The sequence below is a fragment of the Piliocolobus tephrosceles genome, chromosome 3 (genome assembly GCF_002776525.5).
Source record: "Piliocolobus tephrosceles isolate RC106 chromosome 3, ASM277652v3, whole genome shotgun sequence".
In the NCBI taxonomy this organism is placed as follows: Eukaryota; Metazoa; Chordata; class Mammalia; order Primates; family Cercopithecidae; genus Piliocolobus; species Piliocolobus tephrosceles.
In genome coordinates, this window is record NC_045436.1 from 170,158,460 (window position 1) to 170,181,881 (window position 23,422).

At 41.7% G+C, this 23,422-nt stretch overlaps 1 protein-coding gene across 5 annotated transcripts in view; it reads right to left on the minus strand.

Moving 5' to 3' along the window:
* Nucleotides 1–23,422, minus strand: part of BST1 (bone marrow stromal cell antigen 1) — a 62,608-nt gene that overhangs the window by 29,916 nt on the left and 9,270 nt on the right. For 3 of the 5 annotated variants that reach the window (XM_023206943.2, XM_023206941.1, XM_023206939.2), the window contains exon 2: nt 1,041–1,470. In XM_023206943.2, coding sequence (XP_023062711.1) covers nt 1,041–1,219 — 179 coding nt within the window. In that variant the 5' untranslated portion in view covers nt 1,220–1,470. Of the gene's footprint in view, nt 1–1,040; nt 1,471–1,563; nt 1,625–20,827; nt 20,920–23,422 lie in introns of those variants that run through there. The other 2 variants (XM_023206940.1, XM_023206942.1) reach the window with 2 other exon arrangements.

Here is a 23,422-nt window from a genome sequence, read left to right on the forward strand (position 1 = left end):
CTCACCTCTAGAACACCCCTCACCTCTAGAACACACACACCCCTCACCTCTAGAACAAACACACACACATCTCACTTCTAGAACACACACCCCTCACCTCTAGAACACAGGCACACAAACCCTCACCTGTAGAACACACACACCTCTCACCTCTAGAACACACATGCACACACCCCTCACTGCTAGAACACATGCACACACCCCTCACCTCTAGAATACACACACACCCCTCACCTCTAGAACACACGCACACATACCCCTCACCTCTAGCACACCCCTCACCTCTAGAACACACACACCCCTCACCTCTAAAGCACACACACACACTCCTCACTTCCAGAACACACACACACCCCTCACCTCTAGAGCACACACATACCCCTCACTTCTAGAACACACACACACACACTTCACCTCTAGAGTTCACACACACCCCCCTCACTTCTAGAGCACATACATACACCCCTCACTTCTAGAACACACACACACCTGTCACCTCTAGAGCACACACACACACCGCTCACTTCTAGAACACACACACATCCCTCACCTTTAGAACACACACACCCCTCACTTCTAGAACACACGCACACACACACCCCTCACCTCTAGAGCACACACACACAAACCCTCACCTCTAGAGCACATACACGCACACCCCTCACCTCTAGAACACACACACCCCTCACCTCTAGAGCACACACACACCTCACCTCTAGAGCACACACACGCACACCCCTCACCTCTAGAGCACACACACACAAACCCTCACCACTAGAACATACACACACACACACACTCCTCATCTCTAGACCCCGCACAGCGCACCCCTCACCTGCAGACACACTTCACAGTCCCCTCCTCACTTGCCCGCATCCTTCAGGACCATCGCTGTCTCCACACTCACCTCTCCCCTCAAGGCCTCTCTCATTGACCCCTCACCCTGACCTTTAGCTCCAGTATTCCCCTCCCCAGGCCCTCTTCACCGTTGCCTCTTCCCCCCCTCCCCGCTTCCCTTCCCACCCGGCCCGCGGCCTCACCGCTGCTCCGGGCTCAGCAGTGCGCGGTACTCGGCGCAGCGGCCCAGGAAGATGTCCTGCAGCTGTGGGCTGGTGCCCTCCCCGTGCCACGGCGCGGGCGCCCCGCCCTCAGCCAGCAGCGGCAGCAGCAGCAGCAGAAGCTGGAGCAGCCGCGAGGCCGCGCACTCCCGGGCCGCCATCGGGGAACTTCGGTCCCTCCAGTCCCGTGCCTCCTGGACTCCCCTTCTCTCCTTCTACTAAGGCGGCTCCGCAAACTGAGGCAGGGCGGGACTCTCGCTCGTCGCAGTGACTCTCGCTCGTCGGAGGAAAACCTCGCTGTTTTCCGTTTCCCGTTCCAGTCTATTTCAAGACTGAGCTTGGGGCAGGGTGCGGTGGCTCATGCCTGTAATTTCACCACTTTGGGAGGCCAAGGCGGGCGGATCGCTTGAGCCTAGGAGATCGAGACAAACCTGAGTAACATATAGGTAACAAACCTCCTCTGTACAAAAAAATATAAAAATTAGCCGGTCTAGGTGGTGCGCACCTGTAGTCTCAGCTACTTGCGAGGTTGAGATGGGAGGAGGCTTGACCCCAGGGGATCGAGGCTGCAGCGAGCAGTGATGGCACCACTGCACTCCAGCCCTGGGCGACAGAGTGACACCCTGTCTAAAAAAGTAATAATAAATAAATAATAAAAATAAAAACAGTGAGCTTGGAACATCACCCAGAACAGGACCGGTGCACTGTGGCCCAGGCTAATCTTGACCGGTGGCCTCCGGGAGGGAGCCCCAAAGAAGCCGCGAGGTTAGAGGAGAGGTAAGGAGAGGTGAGTCATCATAGAAGAAAGACTTTTCTGGCTCCAAAGGACAACAACTTTGACAGATGCCCTCTTTCACACCAACCAATAAGTGGCTTTTGTTTGTTTTCAGGAAATAATAACCACAACAACGTGCCAAGCACTTTGCAAGTATAATATTCATTGCTTTCCGCAACACCCTTCCTAGCTAAGTTTATAATTATTCTCGCTTTAGCAATGTTTAAACTTAGGGAAGTTAAGCATGTTCGGCCCTCCAGATTTGCGGATTCATCATCCAAATTCAACTAACCACGGATGAGAAACATTTGAGGAAAAAAAGAATGCTTGCCTCTGTACTGAACATGTACGGACTTTTTTTCCTTGTCATCATTCCCTAAATAATACAATGTAATAACTACTTATGTAACAATTACATGGTACTTGATATTATAAGGAATCTGAAGATGATGTGAATTACAGGAGAGGATGTGCAAATACTGTACTACACCATTTAATACAAGGGCCTTGAGCATCTGTGGATTTTGCTGTCCAGGGGGGTCCTGGAACCAGTTCTCCATGGATACCTACTGCCCACTGTAACTTGTTAGAGGTCACAATCTCCCTTCCTGATAGATGCAAAATCCTGGAGACAGTCAGTTTAAGAGAGCCAGTATTAATAGAATACCACGTGGAGGCCCAGGTCCTCAATTCTTAAAGTAATGACAGCAATGAACTTTGAGTGCCTGGCAAGCACTTGATAAACACAAGGGAGGACAGAACAGGTGTTCTGTACTGTTTTATTTGAATCTCTTTCTTTTTATAACCAAAATCTGCTTTCTCCTGTTCAGTTCCTCCTTAAGTTAAATCCACTTTCCAGAGGTAAGTATTTTAATCCCTTCAAGTTTTGTTCCTGGTGTTTACTTCCATATTTCTAAATAACATGTGTGAACACCCAAAATTTGAGACAGGTCTCAGTTAATTTAGAAAGTTTATTTTACCAAGGTTGAGGACGCTTGTCCATGACACAGCCTCAGGAAGTCCTGACAACATGTGCCCAAGGTGCTCAGGGCACAGCTTAGTTTCACACATTTTAGGGAGACATGAGACATCAATCAATGTATGTAAGAAGTACATTGGTTCCATCCAGAAAGGCAGGGACAACTCGAAGCAGGGAGGGGGCTTCCAGGTCTCAGGTAGGTAAGAGACAAATGGTTGCCTTCTTTTGAGTTTCTGATAAACCTTTCCAGAGGAGGCCATCAGACTACGCATATATCTCAGTGAGCAGCTGAATGACTTTGAATAGAATGTGAGGCAGGTTTGCCCTGAGCAGTTCCCAGCCTGACTTTTCCCTTTAGTTTAGTAATTTTGGAGCCCCAAGATTTTCCTTTCATGCATCCCTGGTATGGCTTGTCCCACCAAATCTCATGTTAAATTGTAATCCCCACTGTTGGAGGTGGGGCCTGGTGGGAGGTGATTTGATCATGGGGGTGGGTTTCTCATGAATGGTCTAGCACCATCCCCGTGGTGCTGTTCTCATGATAGTGAGTGAGATCTGGTTGCTTTAAACTGTGTAGCACTGGCAGGGCACCTTGGCTCATGCCTGTAATTCCAGCATTTTTGGAGTCTGGTGCCAGGGGGGTGGGTGGGAATCATGAGGTCAAGGGATCAAGACCATCCTGGCCAATATGGTGAAACCCATCTCTACTAAAAATACAAAAATTATCTGGGTGTGGTGGCGCGTGCCTGTAATCCCAGCTATTCCGGAGGCTGAGACAGGAGAATCGCTTGAACCTGGGAGGTGGAGGTACCGTGAGCTGAGATATCACCACTGCACTCTAGCCTGGTGACAGAGTGAGACTCCGTCTCAAAAAAAAAGGGGGGGGATAGCACCTCCTCCCTCTCTCTCTTGCTCCCTTCGGCCACCATGTAAGACCCCTCACTCCCTCTTTGCCTTCCACCACATTTGGAAACTTCCTGAAGCCTCTCCAGATGCAGAAGCCACTGCGCTTCCTGTACAGCCTGCAAAACTGTGAGCCAATTAAACCTCTTTTTCTTACAAATTACCAGTTTCAGGTATCTATAGCAATGCAAGAACAGACTAATACAATGCCTATATGCTATTTTTTGATGTTTCTGTTGGGGACATTATTACATTTTATTTGTTGTAAACCTCTTGTTTACCCTGGAGGTAATCATTATCTAGAAAGTAACTAGCTTGCTTTCGATATTACAGGCTCATAGGCAGAAGGGACTTGCGTTGTCTCAGATGAAACTTTGAACTGTGGACTTTTGGGCTAATGTTGAAATGAGTTAAGAATTTGAGGGACTGTTGAGAAGGCACGATTGGTTTGGAAATGTGAGGATATGAGATTTGGAGGGGCCAGGGGTGGAATGATATGGTTTGGCTGTGTCCCCACCCAAATCTCATCTTGAATTGTAGCTCCCAGAATTCCCACGTGTTGTGGGAGAGAGCTGGGTGGGGGTAATTGATTCATGGGGGCTGGTCTTTCCTGTGCTATTCTTGTGATAGTGAATAAGTCTCACAAGATCTGACGGGTTTATCAGGGGTTTCCACTTTTGCTTCTTCCTCATTTTCCTCTTGCTGCTGCCATGCAAGAAGTGCCTTTCACCTCATGCCATGATTCTGAGGCCTCCCCATCCATGCAGAACTGTAAGTCAAATTCACCCTCTTTTTTTTTTTTTTTTGAGACTGAGTTGCTCTGTGGCCCGGGTGGTGCGATCTCAGCTCACAGCAAGCTCCGCCTCCCAGGTTCACACCATTCTCCTGCCTCAGCCTCCTGAATAGCTGGGACTACAGGCACCCGCCACCATGCCCAGCTAATTTTTTCTGTTTTTAGTAGAGACAGGTTTTCACCATATTAGCCAGGATGGTCTCGATCTCCTGACCTCGTGACCCGCCCGCCTCGCCCTCCCAAAGTGCTGGGATTACAGGCATGAGCCACCGCACCCAGCCCAATTAACCCTCTTTTTGTTCCCAGTTTCAGGTATGTCTTTATGAGCAGCATGAAAACAAACTAATACAATTAGATCTCACATCATCCTCTTTCTTGTTTTATGGAGCACATCTTCCAATAGCTTCTTGAGAAGATACATAGGGACTAAACTTTCTGATATTTTTGCATAAGAATTTTAAATATCATTATTCTACCTTCATACTTAATTGAGAATTTGGTTGGGTTTCTGACATTTTTGCATAAGAATTCAAAGTATCATTATTCTAACCTCACATTTGATTGAGAATTCGGTTGGGAAGATTTTTGCATTGGAAAGCATTTACCTTCAAAAATTGGAAGACTGTGTTCCATTGTTTTCTGTGTTGCTGTTGAGAAATCTGAACCCATTTTCCTATTCCTGTTTATTTGACCTTTTTTTTGTTGTTTGTTTTGTTTTCTATTCTTTGGCCTGTTTTTTTCCATCTGGAAGTTTTCAGAATTTCCTTCTATTCTTAGGAGTATGAAATTTCAGAGATGAACTTGGGCAAAGGTAGTTGTTTTTCATTGTACTGGACAATCCATGAGCCCTTTTAACCTGCAAACTCATGTCTTTAAATACTGAGATATTTTGCCAATTTTTTGGTAATTTCCCCTCCTCCAAATTTGTTTTCTCTTTCTGAAATTCTTAGTACTCATATAGGAATGATTTCCTTGTTAGATTTCCTAGTCTCTAATTTTCTATATTTTCCCCTTCTATTTTTTATTTACTTTGCCTTCTTATACTTTCTTGAATATAAATTTATCATTATCTTACAACTTCTCTATTGATTTTTTAATTTATACTATATCTATATATCTATATATACATATATACAGTTGTGTTCTACCTGTTCAGGTCTTTTTGCTTTTTATAATCTTCTCTTGCTGTTTTGTGAATATTTTTGAGGCTTTTATTACAGATGTAGGTTTTTCATTTTTCTTTTAAATTTTCTTCTGCCAACGTCTGTTTCCTTTGAATGCCATATTTCCATTTTGGTGACTGACTTTAATGTGAGAAGTTTCCCTCAAATAAACTGATGACTTTTGGCTGATCATTTTTACAAACACAGAAAAAAATAAGGAACTGTATCAGTTCATTGTCACACTGCTGATAAAGACATACCTGAGACTGGGTAATTTATAAAGAAAAAGAGGTTTAATGGACTCACAGTTCCACATAGCTAGGGAGGCCTCATGATCATGGCAGAAGGCAAAAGGCACGTCTTACCTGGCAGCAGGCAAGAGAGAGCTTGCGCAGGGGAACTCCTCTTTATAAAACCATCAGATCTTGTGAAACGTATTCACTATTATGAAAATGGGAAAGACCCACCCCCATGATTCAATTACCTCCCACTGAGTCCCTCACATGACATGAGGGAATTGTGGGAACTACAATTCAAGATGAGATTTGGGTGGGGATACAGCCATACCATATCAGGCACTAATTAGAAGCAGGCTCAGGCACATGGTTAGAATTTATCAAAGGGTGGGCTGCCCTGTAGGATGAACATACTGCACTTTATCACTAAGAGATCCCTGTCATTTTCTCTTCCACAGTCCATTTTTCCAGAGAGTAATATTCCCATTTTTTTTTTTTTTTTTTTTTTTTTTTTTTGAGACATAGTCTTGTTCTGTTGCCCAGGCTGGCATGAAGTGATGTGATCTCGGCTCACTGCAAGCTCTACCTCCTGGGTTCACACCATTCTCCTGCCTCAGCCTCCTGAGTAGCTGGGACTACAAGCGCCCACCAACACACCTGGCTAAATTTTTGTATTTTTTGTAGAGACGGGGATTCACTGTGTTAGCCAGGATGGTCTCGATCTCCTGACCTCGTGATCCACCTGCCTCGGTCTCCCAAAGTGCTGGGATTACAGGCATGAGCCACTGTGCCTGGCCTAATATTCCTATTTTCTACCTGGAAGGATATAAGCCTGGATGCTAGCAATGTGGAGCTGAGTGGGGGAAGGTGGATGGAGGAATCTCACTATTCAGTATAAAGATTTTCACTTATCCCTCCTCTCTCACCACATTTTTAGTAGAAGCTCTGGCCTCAGCAATGCCTGGTACCCCACAACCTAGAATCTTTGGTTCATTCTTCAGGAAATATATTGCTGCATAGGATTAGGGAGGGCATTCTTGGACTTCCAACTACTTTTTTGACTTCCAGCCCTACATTCACTCCCACTTCCATCTTAGTGACAGACTGTTCTTCCAATTTCTCTTTCTTTTGAGGGTTCATGGTATCAAACAACTTTCTTCACAGCTTACGTTCTCTTTCCCCACTAGCCAGCTGAGGTTTCGGCCTTCACTGGCCAACTAAATTGTTACCCCTTCTTCATTTTCTTTCCACCATCCCAAATTCTGTTCCTGACAACTCCTCTTCTTTTCTCTTTTCCCTCATGGTTTACTCCTTTTTCATTTTGTTCATATTCATCTTCTTTATTGTAATGTGGGATGAGTTTGTTTTGAGGGAAGAAGTCTTTCATACCTCAAAAACCCTCAAAACATGACTTTATCTTGATGTGTGAGGCAACAGGAAATACACAGCACCACTTTTGAAGTATCCTTGCATCTGTCTATCTATCTGTCTAATCTGAATCTAGCAAACCTTCAGATTTAACTACAGTTTTCAGGAAATATAGGGGATAGACGGACATATTAAATGATACCACAGGCAGCCATGCACTGAAACTGGCTGACAATATTTGACAGATACATTTTCAAAAATCTGTGAGCCATTTGTTAAACACAGTCATAACTAAAAATTAAATTATGTAAACTTAAAACAAAATAAATTATATTAAAAGCAGGCTGGGTGCGGTGGCTCATGCCTGTAATCCCAGCACTTTGGGAGGCTGAGGCAGGTGGATCACAAGGTCAGGAGATTGAGACTATCCTGGCTAACATGGTGAAACCCCATCTCCACGAAAAATACAAAAAATTAGCTGGGTGTGGTGGCTGGCAACTGTAGTCCCAGCTACTTGAGAGGCTGAGGCAGGAGAATAGTGTGTAAGCTGAGATCATGCCACTGCACTCCAGCCTGGACTACAAAGCGAGACTCTGTCTCAATAAATAAATAAATAAATAAATAAATAAATAAATAAATAAATAAATAAATGCAAAGGTAATAAACATCCAAAATACATAACTTCCTAATTATTTTACTACATGTTGCTATTATTTATGCTCTTGGGGATATTTATATCTATTTTATTTTTACAGTAGAAATATTATGTAAAGGTGTGCTACTACACATCTTTTCCCAATTCTGCATTCAGTGGCATCATGTTGGTAGCTTGAAATCACTATGGTGGTAGTATTTGCATCAAGAAAACCAGAAAATACTACAAAGCAGAGCCCATTCACCCCATCTCAACCCTACCCAGAAATATTATTATATAATTACTAGCACAGCACTGGCTGCAGGTATTGTAATGAGACAAATCCAGAATGTAGAAAATCTTTCAGAACAAATGAACACTTTCTTCAATAATTAAATGTAAAGAAAAAGGAGGGAAACCTAAAAATTAAAAGATAATTACAAGACTAAATAAATGCATTTTGTGAAGTTTGTTAAAATACTAACTTAAACAAACTGTAAAAAAAAATTATGACACAACCAATGAATTTGCATTTTAGACAGTCTAAATATTCAGTAACCGATGTTAAGTTTTTCTAGTTACAATAATGATTTTATGGTATTGTGGTTTTAAAATAGTGCTTATCTTTTAGAAATACATAATGAAACATTTACAGATGGAATTAGGTCTGGAATTAGCTTCAAAATAATCTAGGAAAGGGGAGAATGGTAAGGAATTGTGATATAGATAAATCAAGATTGGCCTTGCATTGATGTTTATCATTATTGGTTGAAAGGTATATGAGAGTTGATTATAAAATTCTTTCCACTATTATATATGTTTGAGATTCTCCCTAATAGAAGGTTTTTGGACTTTTAAGGTAGGTATTTCATATCCTTTAATTCACCCATTTTATTGAAATAAAACAAACATACTGAAAAGTACACAAATCTTAAATGGGTCAATGAATGTTCACAAAAAGAATAACCAGCACCCAGATCAAGAATGACACTCAATACACATACATTGCAAATTACAAAACACTGCTCAGAGAATTGAGAGAACACTTTGGGAGGCTGAGGCAGGCAGATCACTTGAGGTGAGGAGTTCAAGACTAGCCTGGCCAACATGGTGAAACCCCATCTCTACTAAAAATACAAAAATTAGCTGGGTGTGGTGGCACACACCTATAGTCCCAGCTACTTGGGAGGGTGAGGCAGGAGAATCACTTGAACCCATGAGACCGAGGTTGCAGTAAGCTGAGATCACACCACTGCAGTCTAGCCTGGGTGACACAGTGAGACCCTGTCTCTTAAAAAAAAAAAGAAAGAAAGAGAGAGAGAAAGAATTGAGGGAAAACTTGACTACTCTGAGAGATATATCACTTTCATGGATTGGGAGACTCAATACTGTTACAATGTAAAGTTTCTCCATATTGATCTTTAGATTCAGTGTAATTCCAATCAAAATCCCAAATATTTTTTTAAAAAATAGAAATTGAAAAGCACATTTAAAAAATTACATGGAGGGGTGTGCCCAAGATGGCCGAATAGGAACAGCTCCAGCCTCCAGCTCCCAGCGTGAGTGACACAGCAGATGGGTGATTTCTGCATTTTCAACTGAGGTACCGGGTTCATCTCACTGGGGCATGTCGGACAGTTGATGCTGGTCCACGGGTGCAGCCCGATCAGCAAAAGCTGAAGCAGGGCGAGGCATCACCTCACATGGGAAGCACAAGGGGGAAGGGAATTCCTTTTCCTAGCCAAAGGAAATTGAGACACACAATACCTGGAAAATCGGGTAACTCCCACCCTAATACTGCACTTTACCAAGGGTCTTGGCAAACAGCACACCAGGAGATTATATCCCACACCTGACCTAGAGGGTCCCACACCCATGGAACCTCCCTCATTGCTAGCACAGCAGTCTGAGATCTAACTGCAAGGCTGCAGTGATGATGGGGGAGGGGCGCCCGCCATTGCTGAGGCTTAAGTAGGTAAACAAAGCCACCAGGAAGCTCGAATTGGGTGGAGCCTACCACAGCTCAAGGAGGCCAGCCTGCCTGCCTCTGTAGACTCCTCCACTGGGGACAGGTCATAGCTAAACAAAAAGCAGCAGAAACCTCGGCAGAGGTAAATGCCCCTGTCTGACAGCTTTGAAGAGAGCAGTGGATCTCCCAGCATGGAGGCTGAGATCTGAGAACGGACAGACTGCCTGCTCAAGTGGGTCCCTGACCCCTGAGTAGCCTAACTGGGAGACATCCCCCACTAGGTGCAGACTGCCACCTCACACCTCACACGGCAGGGTACACCCCTGAGACAAAGCTTCCAGAGCAAGAATCAGTCAGCAACACTTGCTGTTCAGCAATATTATATCTTCTGCAGCCTCCGCTGCTGACACCTAGACAAACAGGGTCTGGAGTGGATCTCAAACAAACTCCAACAGACCTACAGCTGAGGGTCCTGATTGTTAGAAGGAAAACTAGCAAACAGGAAGGACACCCACACCAAAACCCCATCAGTACATCACCATCATCAAAGACCAAAGGCAGATAAAACCACAAAGATGGGGAAAAAGCAGTGCAGAAAAGCTGGAAATTCAAAAAATCAGAGCACATCTCCCCCTCCAAAGGAACGCAGCTCATTGCCAGCAACGGAACAAAGTGGGATGGAGAATGACTTTGACGAGTTGAGAGAAGAAGGCTTCAGTTGATCAAACTTCTCAGAGTTAAAGGAGGAACTATGTAATCAGCGCAAAGAAACTAAAAACCTTGAAAAAAGATTTGATGAATGGCTAACTAGAATAACCAATGTAGAGAAGTCCTTAAAAGAACTGATAGAGATGAAAACCATAACACGAGAACTACGTGACAAACGCACAAGCTTCAGTACCGACTCAATCATCTGGAAGAAAGAGTATCAGCAATTGAAAATCAAATGAATGAAATGAAGCGAGAAGAGAAGTGTAGAGAAAAAAGACTAAAAAGAAATGAACAAAGCCTCCAAGAAATATGGGATTATGTGAAAAGACCAAATCTACGTCTGATTGGTGTGCCTGAAAGTGATGGGGAAAATGGAACCAAGTTGGAAAACACTCTGCAGGATATCATCCAGGAGAACTTCCCCAACCTAGTAAGGCAGGCCAACATTCAAATTCAGGAAATACAGAGAATGTCACAAAGGTACTCCTCGAGAAGAGCAATTCCAAGACACATAATTGTCAGATTCACCAAAGTTGAAATGAAGGAAAAAATGTTAAGGGCAGCCAGAGAGAAAGGTCGGGTTACCCACAATGGGAAGTCTATCAGACTAACAGCAGATCTCTCAGCAGAAACTCTCCAAACCAGAAGAGACTGGGGGCCAATATTCAACATTCTTAAAGAAAAGAATTTTCTTTTTTTTTTTTTTTTTGGGGTGGAGTCTCGCTCTGTCGCCCAGACTGGAGTGCAGTGGCCGGATCTCAGCTCACTGCAAGCTCCGCCTCCCGGGTTTACGCCATTCTCCTGCCTCAGCCTCCCGAGTAGCTGGGACTACAGGCGCCCGCCACCTCACCTGGCTAGTTTTTGTATTTTTAGTAGAGACGGGGTTTCACCATGTTAGCCAGGATGGTCTTGATCTCCTGACCTCATGATCCACCCGTCTCGGCCTCCCAAAGTGCTGGGATTACAGGCTTGAGCCACCGCGCCTGGCAAAGAAAAGAATTTTCAACCCAGAATTTCATATCCAGCCAAACTAAGTTTCATAAGTGAAGGAGAAATAAACTCCTTTACAGACAAGCAAATGCTTAGAGATTTTGTCACCACCAGGCCTGCCCTACAAGAGATCCTGAAGGAAGCACTAAACATGGAAAGTAACAAAAGGTACCAGCCATTGTAAAAACATGTCAAAATGTAAAGACCATCGATGCTAGGAAGAAATCACGTCAACTAGCAAGCAAAATAACCAGCTAATATCATAATGACAGGATCAAGTTCACACATAACAATATTAACCTTAAATGTAAATGGACTAAATGGTTAAATTAAAAGACACAGACTGGCAAACTGGATAAAGAGTCAAGACCCATCAGTTTGCTGTATTCAGGAGACCCATCTCACATGCAGAGACACACATAGGTTCAAAATAAAGGGATGGAGGAAGAGCTACCAAGCAAATGGAAAACAAAAAAAAAGCAGGGGTTGCAATCCTAGTGTCTGATAAAACAGACTTTAAACCATCAAAGATCAAAAGAGACAAAGAAGGCCATTACATTATGGTAAATGGATCAATTCATCAGGAAGAGCTAACTATCCTAAATATATGTGCACCCAATACAGGAGCACCCAGATTCATAAAGCAAGTCCTTAGAGACATACAAAGAGACTTAGACTCCCATACAATAATAATGGGAGACTTTAAAACCTCGCTGTCAACATTAGACAGATCAACGAGACAGAAAGTCAACAAGGATATCCAGGAATTGAACTCAACTCTGCACCAAGCGGACCTAATAGACATCTACAGAACTCTCCACCCCAAATCAATGGAATATACATTCTTCTCAGCACCACATCACACTTATTCCAAAATTGACCACATAGTTGGAAGTAAAGCACTCCTCAGCAAATGTGCAAGAACAGAAATTATAACAAACTGTCTCTCAGACCACAGTGCAATCAAACTAGAACTCAGGACTAAGAAACTCAATCAAAACCACTCAACTACATGGAAACTGAACAACCTGCTCCTGAATGACTACTGCATATATAACAAAATGAAAGCAGAAATAAAGATGTTCTTTGAAACCAATGAGAACAAAGATACAACATACCAGAATCTCTGGGACACATTTAAAGTAGTGTGTAGAGGGAAATTTATAGCACTAAATGCCCACAAGAGAAAGCTGGAAAGATCTAAAATTGACACCTTAGCATCACAATTAAAAGAACTACAGAAGCAAGAGCAAACACATTCAAAAGCTAGTAGAAGGCAAGAAATAACTAATATCAGAGCAGAACTGAAGGAGATAGAGACACAAAAACCCTCCAAAAAATCAAAGAATCCAGGAACTGGTTTTTTGAAAAGATCAACAAAATTGATAGACCACTAGCAAGACTAATAAAGAAGAAAAGAGAGAAGAATCAAAGAGACACAATAAAAAATGATAAAGGGGATATCACCACTGACCCCACAGAAATACAAACTACCATCAGAGAATACTATAAACACCTCTATGCAAATAAACTACAAAACCTAGAAGAAATGGATAATTTCCTGGACACTTATACTCTCCCAAGACTAAACCAGCAAGAAGTTGAATCCCTGAATAGACCAATAGCAGGCTCTGAAATTGAGGCAATTATTAATAGTCTACCAACCAAAAAAAGTCCAGGACCAAATAGATTCACAGCCGAATTCTACCAGAGGTACAAGGAGGAGCTGGTACCATTCTTTCTGAAATTATTCCAATCAATAGAAAAAGAGGGAATCCTCCCTAACTTATTTTATGAAGCCAACATCATCCTGATACCAAAGCGTGACAGAGATATAACCAAAAAAGAGAATTTTAGACCAATATCCCTGATGAACATCGATGCAAAAATCCTCCATAAAATACTGGCAAACCAAATCCAGCAGCACATCAAAAAGTTTATCCACCATGATCAAGTGTGCTTCATCCCTGGGATGCAAGGCTGGTTCAACATACGCAAATCAATAAATGTAATCCAGCATATAAACAGAACCAAAGCCAAAAACCACATGATTATCTCAATAGATGCAGAAAAGGCCTTTGACAAAATGCAATAGCCCTTCATGCTGAAAACTCTCAATAAATTCGGTATTGATGGAATGTATCTCAAAATAATAAGAGCTATTTATGACAAACGCACAGCCAACATTGTACTGAATGGGCAAAACTGGAAGCATTCCCTTTGAAAACCGGCACAAGACAGGTATGCCCTCTCTCACCACTTCTATTCAACATAGTGTTGGAAGTTCTGGCTAGGGCAATCAGGCAAGAGAAAGAAATAAAGGGTATTCAGTTAGGAAAAGAAGAAGTCAAATTGTCCCTGTTTGCAGATGACATGATTGTATACTTAGAAAACCCCATTGTCTCAGCCCAGAATCTCCTTAAGCTGATAAGCAACTTCAGCAAAGTCTCAGGATACAAAACCAATGTGCAAAAATCACAAGCATTCTTATACACCAGTAACAGACAAACAGAGAGCCAAATCATGAATGAACTCCCATTCACAATAGCTTTAAAGAGAATAAAATACCTAGGAATCCAACTTACAAGGGATGTAAAGGACCTCTTCAAGGAGAACTATAAACCACTGCTCAGTGAAATAAAAGAGGACACAAACAAATGGAAGAACATACCATGTTCATGGATAGGAAGAATCAATATTGTGAAAATGGCCATATTGCCCAAGGTAATTTACAGATTCAATGCCATCCCCATTAAGCTACCAATGACTTTCTTCACAGAATTGGAAAAAACTGCTTTAAAGTTCATATGGAACCAAAAAAGACCCCACATTGCCAAGACAATCCTAAGCCAAAAGAACAAAGCTGGAGGCATCATGCTACCTGATTTCAAACTATACTACAAGGCTACAGTAACCACAACAGCATAGTATTGGTACCAAAACAGAGATACAGGCCAATGGAGCAGAACAGAGCCCTCAGAAATAATACCACACATCTACAACCATCTGATCTTTGACAAATCTGACAAAAACAAGAAATGGGGAAAGGATTCCCTATTTAATAAATGGTGCTGGGAAGATTGGCTAGCCATAAGTAGAAAGCTGAAACTGGATCCTTTCCTTACTCCTTCTACGAAAATTAATTCAAGATGGATTAGAGACTTAAATGTTAGACCTAAACCATAAAAACCCTAAAAGAAAACCTAGGTAATACCATTCAGGACATTGGCATGAGCAAGGACTTCATGTCTAAAACACCAAAAGCAATGGCAACAAAAGCCAAAATTGACAACTGGGATCTAATTCAACTAAACAGCTTCTGCACAGCAAAAGAAACTACCATCAGAGTGAACAGGCAACCTACAGAATGGGAGAAAATTTTTGCAATCTACTCATCTGACAAAGGGCTAATATCCAGAACCGATAAAGAACTCAATCAAATATACAAGAAAAAAACAAACAACCCCATCAAAAAGTGGGCAAAGGATATGAACAGACACTTCTCAAAAGACGACATTCATACAGCCAACAGACACATGAAAAAATGCTCATTATCACTCGCCATCAGAGAAATGCAAATCAAAACCACAATGAGATACCATCTCACACCAGTTAGAATTGCCACTTAGAATGGCAATCATTAAAAAATCAGGAAACAACAGGTGTTGGAGAGGATGTGGAGAAATAGGAACACTTTTACACTGTTGGTGGGACTGTAAACTAGTTCAACCATTGTGGAAAATAGTGTGGCAATTCCTCAACGATCTAGAACTAGAAATACCATTCGACCCTGCCATCCCATTACTGGGGATATACCCAAAGGATTATAAGTCATGCTGCTATAAAGACACATGCACACGTATGTTTATTGCAGTACTATTCACAATAGCAAAGACTTGGAATCAACCCAAATGTCCATCAGTGACAGACTGGATTAAGAAAATGTGGCACATATACACCATGGAATTCTATGCAGCCATAAAAAAGGATGAGCTCGTGTCCTTTGTAGGGACATGGATGCAGCTGGAAACCATCATTCTCAGCAAACTATCGTAAGAACAGAAAACCAAATACCGCATGTTCTCACTCATAGGGAATTGAACAATGAGATCACTTGGACACAGGAAGGGGAACATCACATACCGGGTCCTATTGTGGGGAGGGGAGAGGGGAGTGGGATAGCATTAGGAGATATACCTAATGTAAATGACGAGTTAATGGGTGCAGCACACCAACATGGCTCATGTATATATGTAACAAACCTGCACATTGTGCACATGTACCCTAGAACTTAAAGTATAATAATAAAAAAAAAATTACATGGAAATGTAAAAGATCTAGTATAGCCAAAACAATTTTAAGAAATCAGAACACAGTTGGAGGATCTATACTACTGTCTAATTTCAAGACTTACTATAAAGCTACAAAAACAAAGACATCATGGTATTAGTGTAAAGATAGATGTATAGGTAAATACAGCAAGAAAAAGTTCTACAAATAGACCCACATAAATATGGCCAATTGCTTTTCAATAAAGACATCAAGGTAATGCAGTGGGGTTAAAGGTAGTTTATTTATTTATTTATGAGACAGTGTCTCACTCTGCTGGCCAGCCTGGAGTGCAATGGCATGATCACAGCTCAGTATAACCTGACCTCCTGGGCTTAGGTGATCCTCCCACCTCAGTCCCTGTCCCCACCCCAGTAGCTGGGACTACAGATGTGTGCCACCACACCCAGCTACTTTTTCTAGTTTTTGTAGAGATGGGGTTTTTTCATGTTGCCTGGGCTGTCCTCCAACTCCTGGACTCAAGCAGTTCACCTGCCTCGGCCTTCCAAAGTGCTGAGATTATAGGTGTGAGCCACAGTACCTGACCAAGATGGTCTTTTTAAACATATGGTACTGAATATCTGCATTAAAAAAAAAAAAAGAACCTCACACCATACATAAAAATTAACCAAAAAATATGTTATAAGCGTAACATAAAATCTGAAAATATAAAAACTTATAAGCAAAATTTTCTTAGTTATAACACCTATGAACCTAAGATATCTAAGACAGGTCTCAGTCAATTTAGAAAGTTTATTTTGCCAAGGTTAAGGACAACACCAGTGACACCTGTCACACAGCCTCAGGAGGTACTGATGACATGTGCTCAAGGTGGCTGGGGTACAGCTTGCTTTTGTACTAGGGAGACATAATACATCAGTCAATACATGTAAGATTTACATTGGTTCGATGTGGAAGGGCAGAACAATTCAAAGCTGGGGAGGAGAACTTCCAGGTCATAGGTAGTTTTAAAATTTTTCTGCTTGGCAATTGGTTGAAAGAGTTACTATCAGTGGAAAGGAATGTCTCGGTTACAATAAGAAGTTGTGGAGAGGTTTTATCATGCAGATGAAGCCTCCAGTGTTAGCAGGCTTTAGAGAGAATAGACTGTAAATGTGTCTTATCAGACTTAAGGTCTGTGTTGATGTTAATGCTGGAGGGGTATAATGTCCAAGCCCCTCTTCCATCATGGCCTGAACTAGATTTTCAGGTAACTCTGGAATGCCCTTGGCTAGAGGAAGGATCCATTCGGATGGTTGAAGGCCTTAAAATTTTATTTTTGTTCTACATACCGAAAGTCAAAACACAAATGTATGTATTGACATTCATCAAAGCTAAGAAATTCTGCTCTTCAAAAAGCACCACTAAGAAAATGAGCAATCCACAAATTGGGATGTACTTGCAATACATGTATCTGACAAAGGTACGTATCCAAAAAACAGGGTTGTCCAATCTTGTGGCTTCCCTTGGCCACATTGGAATAAGCCACACATAAAAAACACTAACACTAACATAACACTAACTTCAGCCACACATTAAAAAACACTAACACTAGCTGATGAACTTAAAAAAGAAAAAAAAGAAAAAGTTGAGTGGGGCAGGAGAGGGCTCTTCCCCCGCCCACTAGGAATGTTGGGTGATGGTTTGGCAGTTATTACATTTATTACATTGCCCCTTTAAAAGTGATAAATTGGCAGCTGACACCAGGGAGAGGCCATTTCCTGATGGTCCACACCTGCGGCACTAAACTGTTAATTGAATGCAGAGACCAGGGAGAAGCAACTTCCAGGTCATATACATAAAGAGACAAAATGGTGGAGTATGACCTTCCAGGGGCACTCTCCTGGATATGGAAGAAAGCCTCAGATGGTATGCATACAGCTTCCTAAACACATTGTGCATGCTCACCTCCCAAGCACATTAAATAAAAGCAGTTGTTATGCTTGTGTGCATGGCTGGCTGGAGGGCCAGAGAGTCCCCTTTCCACTTGCCTCCCAGTTGACCAGGAATGGGCTGCATGGTAGCTCTCTTCCAGGATTCTATGGCTTGGGGCAACAAATCATGCCAAGCTCTCTCTCTGCTATATCCTGAAGTCCAACACCCTGCAGATCAGCCCCCGAGGACCATTCAGCTTCCTTTTCCCGATGTCAGTTTCACCTTGTATCTGTCACGACAGGGGGATAATGTGGCATTCCTTGGAAGCTTAACGGGATGCCATGAGCTTAAGACTTTCCAAGAGCTTGCCCATCAGTCTGCCCTTAGTCATCCTCAAACAGATGTATGGTGGTATTGTGGTGGACACTTACTGGACACTCTGCCAGGTAATTGGAGAGTAGTACTTACGCTCTTGTCCAATTGGCTATCCCTTTCACCCTGGCATTTCATCAACCAGAAAAATAAAAACCAGAACACACAAAAAAAATAGACTCTCAAGTTAACACAGACGTCACTGGAGTCCCACAAGAAGTGCCTAACAGATTCAAAGCCCATGACCAAATAGCTGCAGGATTTAAATCCATATTTCCACAGGTAACTATTAATAAAAATATAGCTTGGATAAATTACATCTATTATAATCAGCAGCAGTTTATTAATTATACCAAGGATGCTATCAAAGGAACAGCTGACCAATTAAGTCCTACTAGCCAAATGGCTTGGGAAAACAGAATAACTCTAGACATGTTATTAGCCAAAAAAGGTGGGGTTTGTGTTATAATTAAAACCCAATACTGTACCTTCATCCCAAACAACACTGCTCCCAATGGAAGCATAACAAAGGCCTTGCAGGGATTTACTGCTTTATCCAATCAATTAGCTAAAAATTCTGAAGCCGATGACCCTATTTCAGAATGGCTAGGAAAGTGGTTTGGTAAATAGAAAGAAATCATAGCCTCAATTCTTATTTCTCTTGCAGTTGTAATAGGTGTACTCATTAGGTGATGTGTCATACCATGCATCCATGGGCAAATACAAAAAATTGTACAAACAGCACTTACTAAAGCCTCCCTTAGTTCTCCTCCACCTTATTCAAGTAAGCGTTTCCTGTTAGAAGATCAAAACAAACAGCAAAGCCAAGACATGTTAAAAAGTTTGAAGAGAAAAATCATAAGAAAATGTAAAAGGGAGGAATTGTAAGATACAAAGAATTTCTCTGAGTTTCTCTTCAAAAATTTAGCCTGCTAACTTCCTTGTCTTTTGTTCTCAAATTCAACTTTCCTATTCCTCCTTGCCCCTAGTTACTGTAAAACAGCCTACCCCTTTTCCGTCATCCCTAATCAATAACTCACATCTGTTCCCTTGGTTACCTTCACCCATTGTGTCTCCGAAACTGCACATCTCACATGTTCTACCTCTGCACTTCATGTCCCCCTCCCCTTTTATATTTAGAAAAATATGTACAAGTAGCCAATCGGATCAGTTCAGATTGTGCAGTTGGACCCTAGCCCATGGGGGAGGGACACAGAGGTAGGAATTGCGTTAAGGATATAAAAATCCCCTAGTCTCCTTTGTTCTCTGTGCTCTTGCGATCTTAATTGGCACAGGTGGCACCCTTCTTCAGAAGTCAATTGCCTTGCTGAGAGGATTAAACTTTTGCCTGAGTGCTGGTTTTACTTCGTGGCACCGAGCATTTATTTCTGGAGCATTTTATATCCAACAAACACAAAAATAAGAAAAACCACCATATCTTAAAATTGGCAAAATAGTTGAACAAATACTTCACCCAAGAAGATATTCCACTCCTATGTATTTGCCAAAGGAAATATGAAAATACGTCTATGCAAAGATTTGTGCCTATGTTTATAGAAACTTAATTCGTAACTCAAAACAGTAAATAATGCAAATGTCCAACGAGAATAGATTAATAACTTGCAATATCATCATACAATAGAGTATTATTTAGCAATACAAAAAAATGACAAATCTTTTTAAAATATGGTGAATGAAAGAAGCTAGATGTAAAAGAACACAAACTTTATTACTCCACTTATATAAATGTCTAGAAGAAGAAATAGTAATATGCTGATATATACAGTTGGAGGAAAAGAGATTTCAGATGGAATGAATTGCCTGAGCAAAGGCAGAAAAGGAAAAACCATGGAACTTCTGAAAACATTTGAAAGTTTAGTTCGATTGGTAAATAGGATGCAGATGGAGACTGGACAGGAAAATTACAGTTATAACTTAAAGCAATTGAGCACAATGCTAAGGTATTTTGACTTTGTTCTTTTGATCATTATGAATTATCAATAATTTCTGAGCTTCCTTATTGAAAACTGTGTTTCTTTTCTTGGCCAGAATTCTTGATTGCCAGAGAATGAAGAGAGATTATGCATTTAAAGGCCTTAGAATAATGTGTTCCATAGGGTGCTCTCAATGATGGTTTTGAATGCTTATCTTATATGTTCTGTATGTTTATTGTCTGTTGTGGAAGGTTGAAAAATAACCCAGCTAAGATGTCCATGTCCTAAACCCTGGAGCCTATGAATATCTTACTTTACATAGTAAGAAGGCCTTTGCAGATGTGATTAAATTAAGGATCTTAAGATGGGGAGAACAGACTGGATTATCTGGATGAGTCCAATGTAATCTTGAGTCCTTACAGGAGGAAGTCAGGTAAATCAGAGACACAGAGAAAATAATGTGATGGCAAAAGCAGAGAGATGCTTGAAGATATTATGCTGCTGGCTTTGAAGATGCAGGAAGGAGACATAAGACAGGGGATGTAGGCAGACTTCAGAAGCTTGGAAGGGTAAGGAAACGTTCTTCCCTGAATAATCCAGATGTAATGAACACTGCTGACACCTTGACTTTCGCCCAGTATACATTTGACTCCAAAGAAGAATAAATTTATGTTGCTTTAAGCCACTATGTGGCAATTTGCTAAAGCAGCAATAGGAAACAAATAGAGATTTGGGTACCTGAAACCGTCACTATTTCTGCCCCCTTTTCTCCTCATTTGTAAGGTTGAACTTGGCAGTCACCATGAGTAGGACTATTATTCTTGTTTAATCTTGACCAGAGTCCATGAGGAAGGCATCCCAAAGAAAAAGCAAGATTGGAGAACAGGTGAGTTCAGTCAAGAGAAAGATATTTCTGGCCCCAAATTATGACAACTTTGCTGTAACAAACACTAAAGTTATAGAAATAATTTGGGTTTGGATAATCTGTAGAAAGACTGGAAAAATTCTTAGGAATGTGATAGAAGAGGCCTAAATATGCTTGAATAGGCTGTTAGTAAAAATACGGGTATCATGAGGGCTTGGAAGTAACTGAAGAGCATGGTAGAGAAAACCTGTATCATATCAGAGAAAATCTTCACACACCACAAACTGTAGAAATATAGTTGTTAAAAGCGCTGCTGGTGAGAGCTCACAAGAAAATGAGAAACGTATTTTTGGAAACTAAAGGAAAGAGGGTTCTTGTTATACAGTAGTAGAAAGCCTAGATAAATTGTGTCCTATAATTGTAAGAAAACAGAACTTTTAAGCAATGAACTTGTATAGTTGCAGTTTCCAAGCAGTGATGAAGGTCTGACTTGGATTTTTCTTGTTGCTTTTAGAAAAATGAGAGAGAAAAGGGATAAATTGAGAGAACTGTTAGAAAATGAAACCATGATTTAATGATTTGAGAAATTCTCGGCCTATCCAGATTGCAAAAGATGCCAAAGCTAAGAGATCCACTGTAAGGAAAACATGCTCTGGCGAGAAAGCCAACAATGTGGCTGCACATCCTTCTTTAAAAAGTTTTTGAATTTTAAATTGTAGTAAAATACACACAATATGAAATTTATTATCTTAACTATTTGTAAGTGTGGGTAGTCTTTTGCTGCTGCTTAGGAAGCACAAAAGATTACAGTATTCTGATACACAGAGGGCTCTTTGAAGAGGCATATGACTCACAAACCATCTCAACCAATCTCAGCAGAAGCCCCAAGTAGAGCTAGGATTATTCAGGAAACATCTGTTGAGAAGCCTCTCTCTCAATGGAGTGAATCCCTATGACTCACAATGTTTTGTTTACCAATAGAAACACTGTGAAATTCAACTAAAAGAGACAGAGTGGTTGAAATGAAAGAAGACAATCGAGCTCCCTAAATTCTACCAGCAGGAAATGGGCTGATAAAACTATTCAGTAGCAGACATGTGGTACTTCTCATTAAAAAGGATGGCTCTGAGGGTTGGAGCCCCAGGTACAAAGGGCAGGTGTAGGAGCCACAGCTATTCCCAGGCTTAGTAACCTAATGGAGTTTGCCCATGGGACTTTGAAAGGGATTGGCTGTTTTCTTTTTGGCTTTCATTTTCTCCCTTTTTGAATGGGAACGTCTATGACTGTTACCGTATTTCTGTCCCACTACTGTTTTAGAGCACAGAACTTGCTTTCTAGTTTCACAGGTCCTTAGATATAAAACTTTGCTCCAGAATAGATTTATACTCAGAACTGCACCCATATCTAATTTAGATACAAGATTTGGGACTCTTTAGTTGAAACTTAGATGAGATTTGCACTTAAGCTGATGCTATAATGGGTTAAGATTCATGGGGACCTTAGGATGGGTGAATGTATTTTTCACATGGGATGGATGAGTCTTTGGGGACCAGAGGGTGGACTACAGTAGGCTTAATAATGGCCTCCCCAAAGATGTCTACATCCTACTCCCTGAAACCCATGAATATTACCTTACATGGTAAAAGAGATTTTACAAAAGAGACACAGAAACACACAAACCTCTGGATCAGAGACACAATTTCTTATTTACAATAAAAACAGTAGCCAGAGGCTGGGCACGGTGGCTCACGACTGTAATTCCAGCACTTTCGGAGGCCGAGGCAGGTGGATCACGAGGTCAGGAGATCGAGACCATCCTGGCTAACGCGGTGAAACCCTGTCTCTACTAAAAATACAAAAAAAAAAAAAAAAAAACTAGCCAGGCATGGTGGCAGGCACCCGTAGTACCAGCTGCTCCGGAGGCTGAGGCAGGAGAATGGCGTGAACCCAGAAGGTGGAGCTTGCAGTGAGTTGAGATCGTGCCACTGCACCCCAGCCAAACACAACAGCAGCCAGAGTAGCATTGTGTGTGTTCCCCATGCTCCAATTCCTGTAATGTAATACACTAAGGGCCAGGTGTTACCTCTGTGTGGAGCGGGTTGCACTACAAAAGAGGAGCCCCAAATTTTAAGTTTCTAGGCTTTTATAGGGCTGCTGACATGTCTGCCCATCTTCTGCAGAGAGATTACTCATTATTTCTGGAATGTTGGCAAATTCACCTCCTGGTGTGAGAAAAGAGAAGGCTTTATCTTTACTTCCCTGGGATGTGTTTACGGGAGGTGCTATCTCTAGCTTCACTATCCTGGAATGTTTCCTTTATACATTCTTTTTTTTTTTTTTTGTTTTTTTTGAGACAGACTCTCGCTCTGTCACCCAGGCTGGAGTGCTGTGGCTGGATCTCAGCTCACTGCAAGCTCCGCCTCCCGGGTTCACGCCATTCTCCTGCCTCAGCCTCCCGGGTGGCTGGG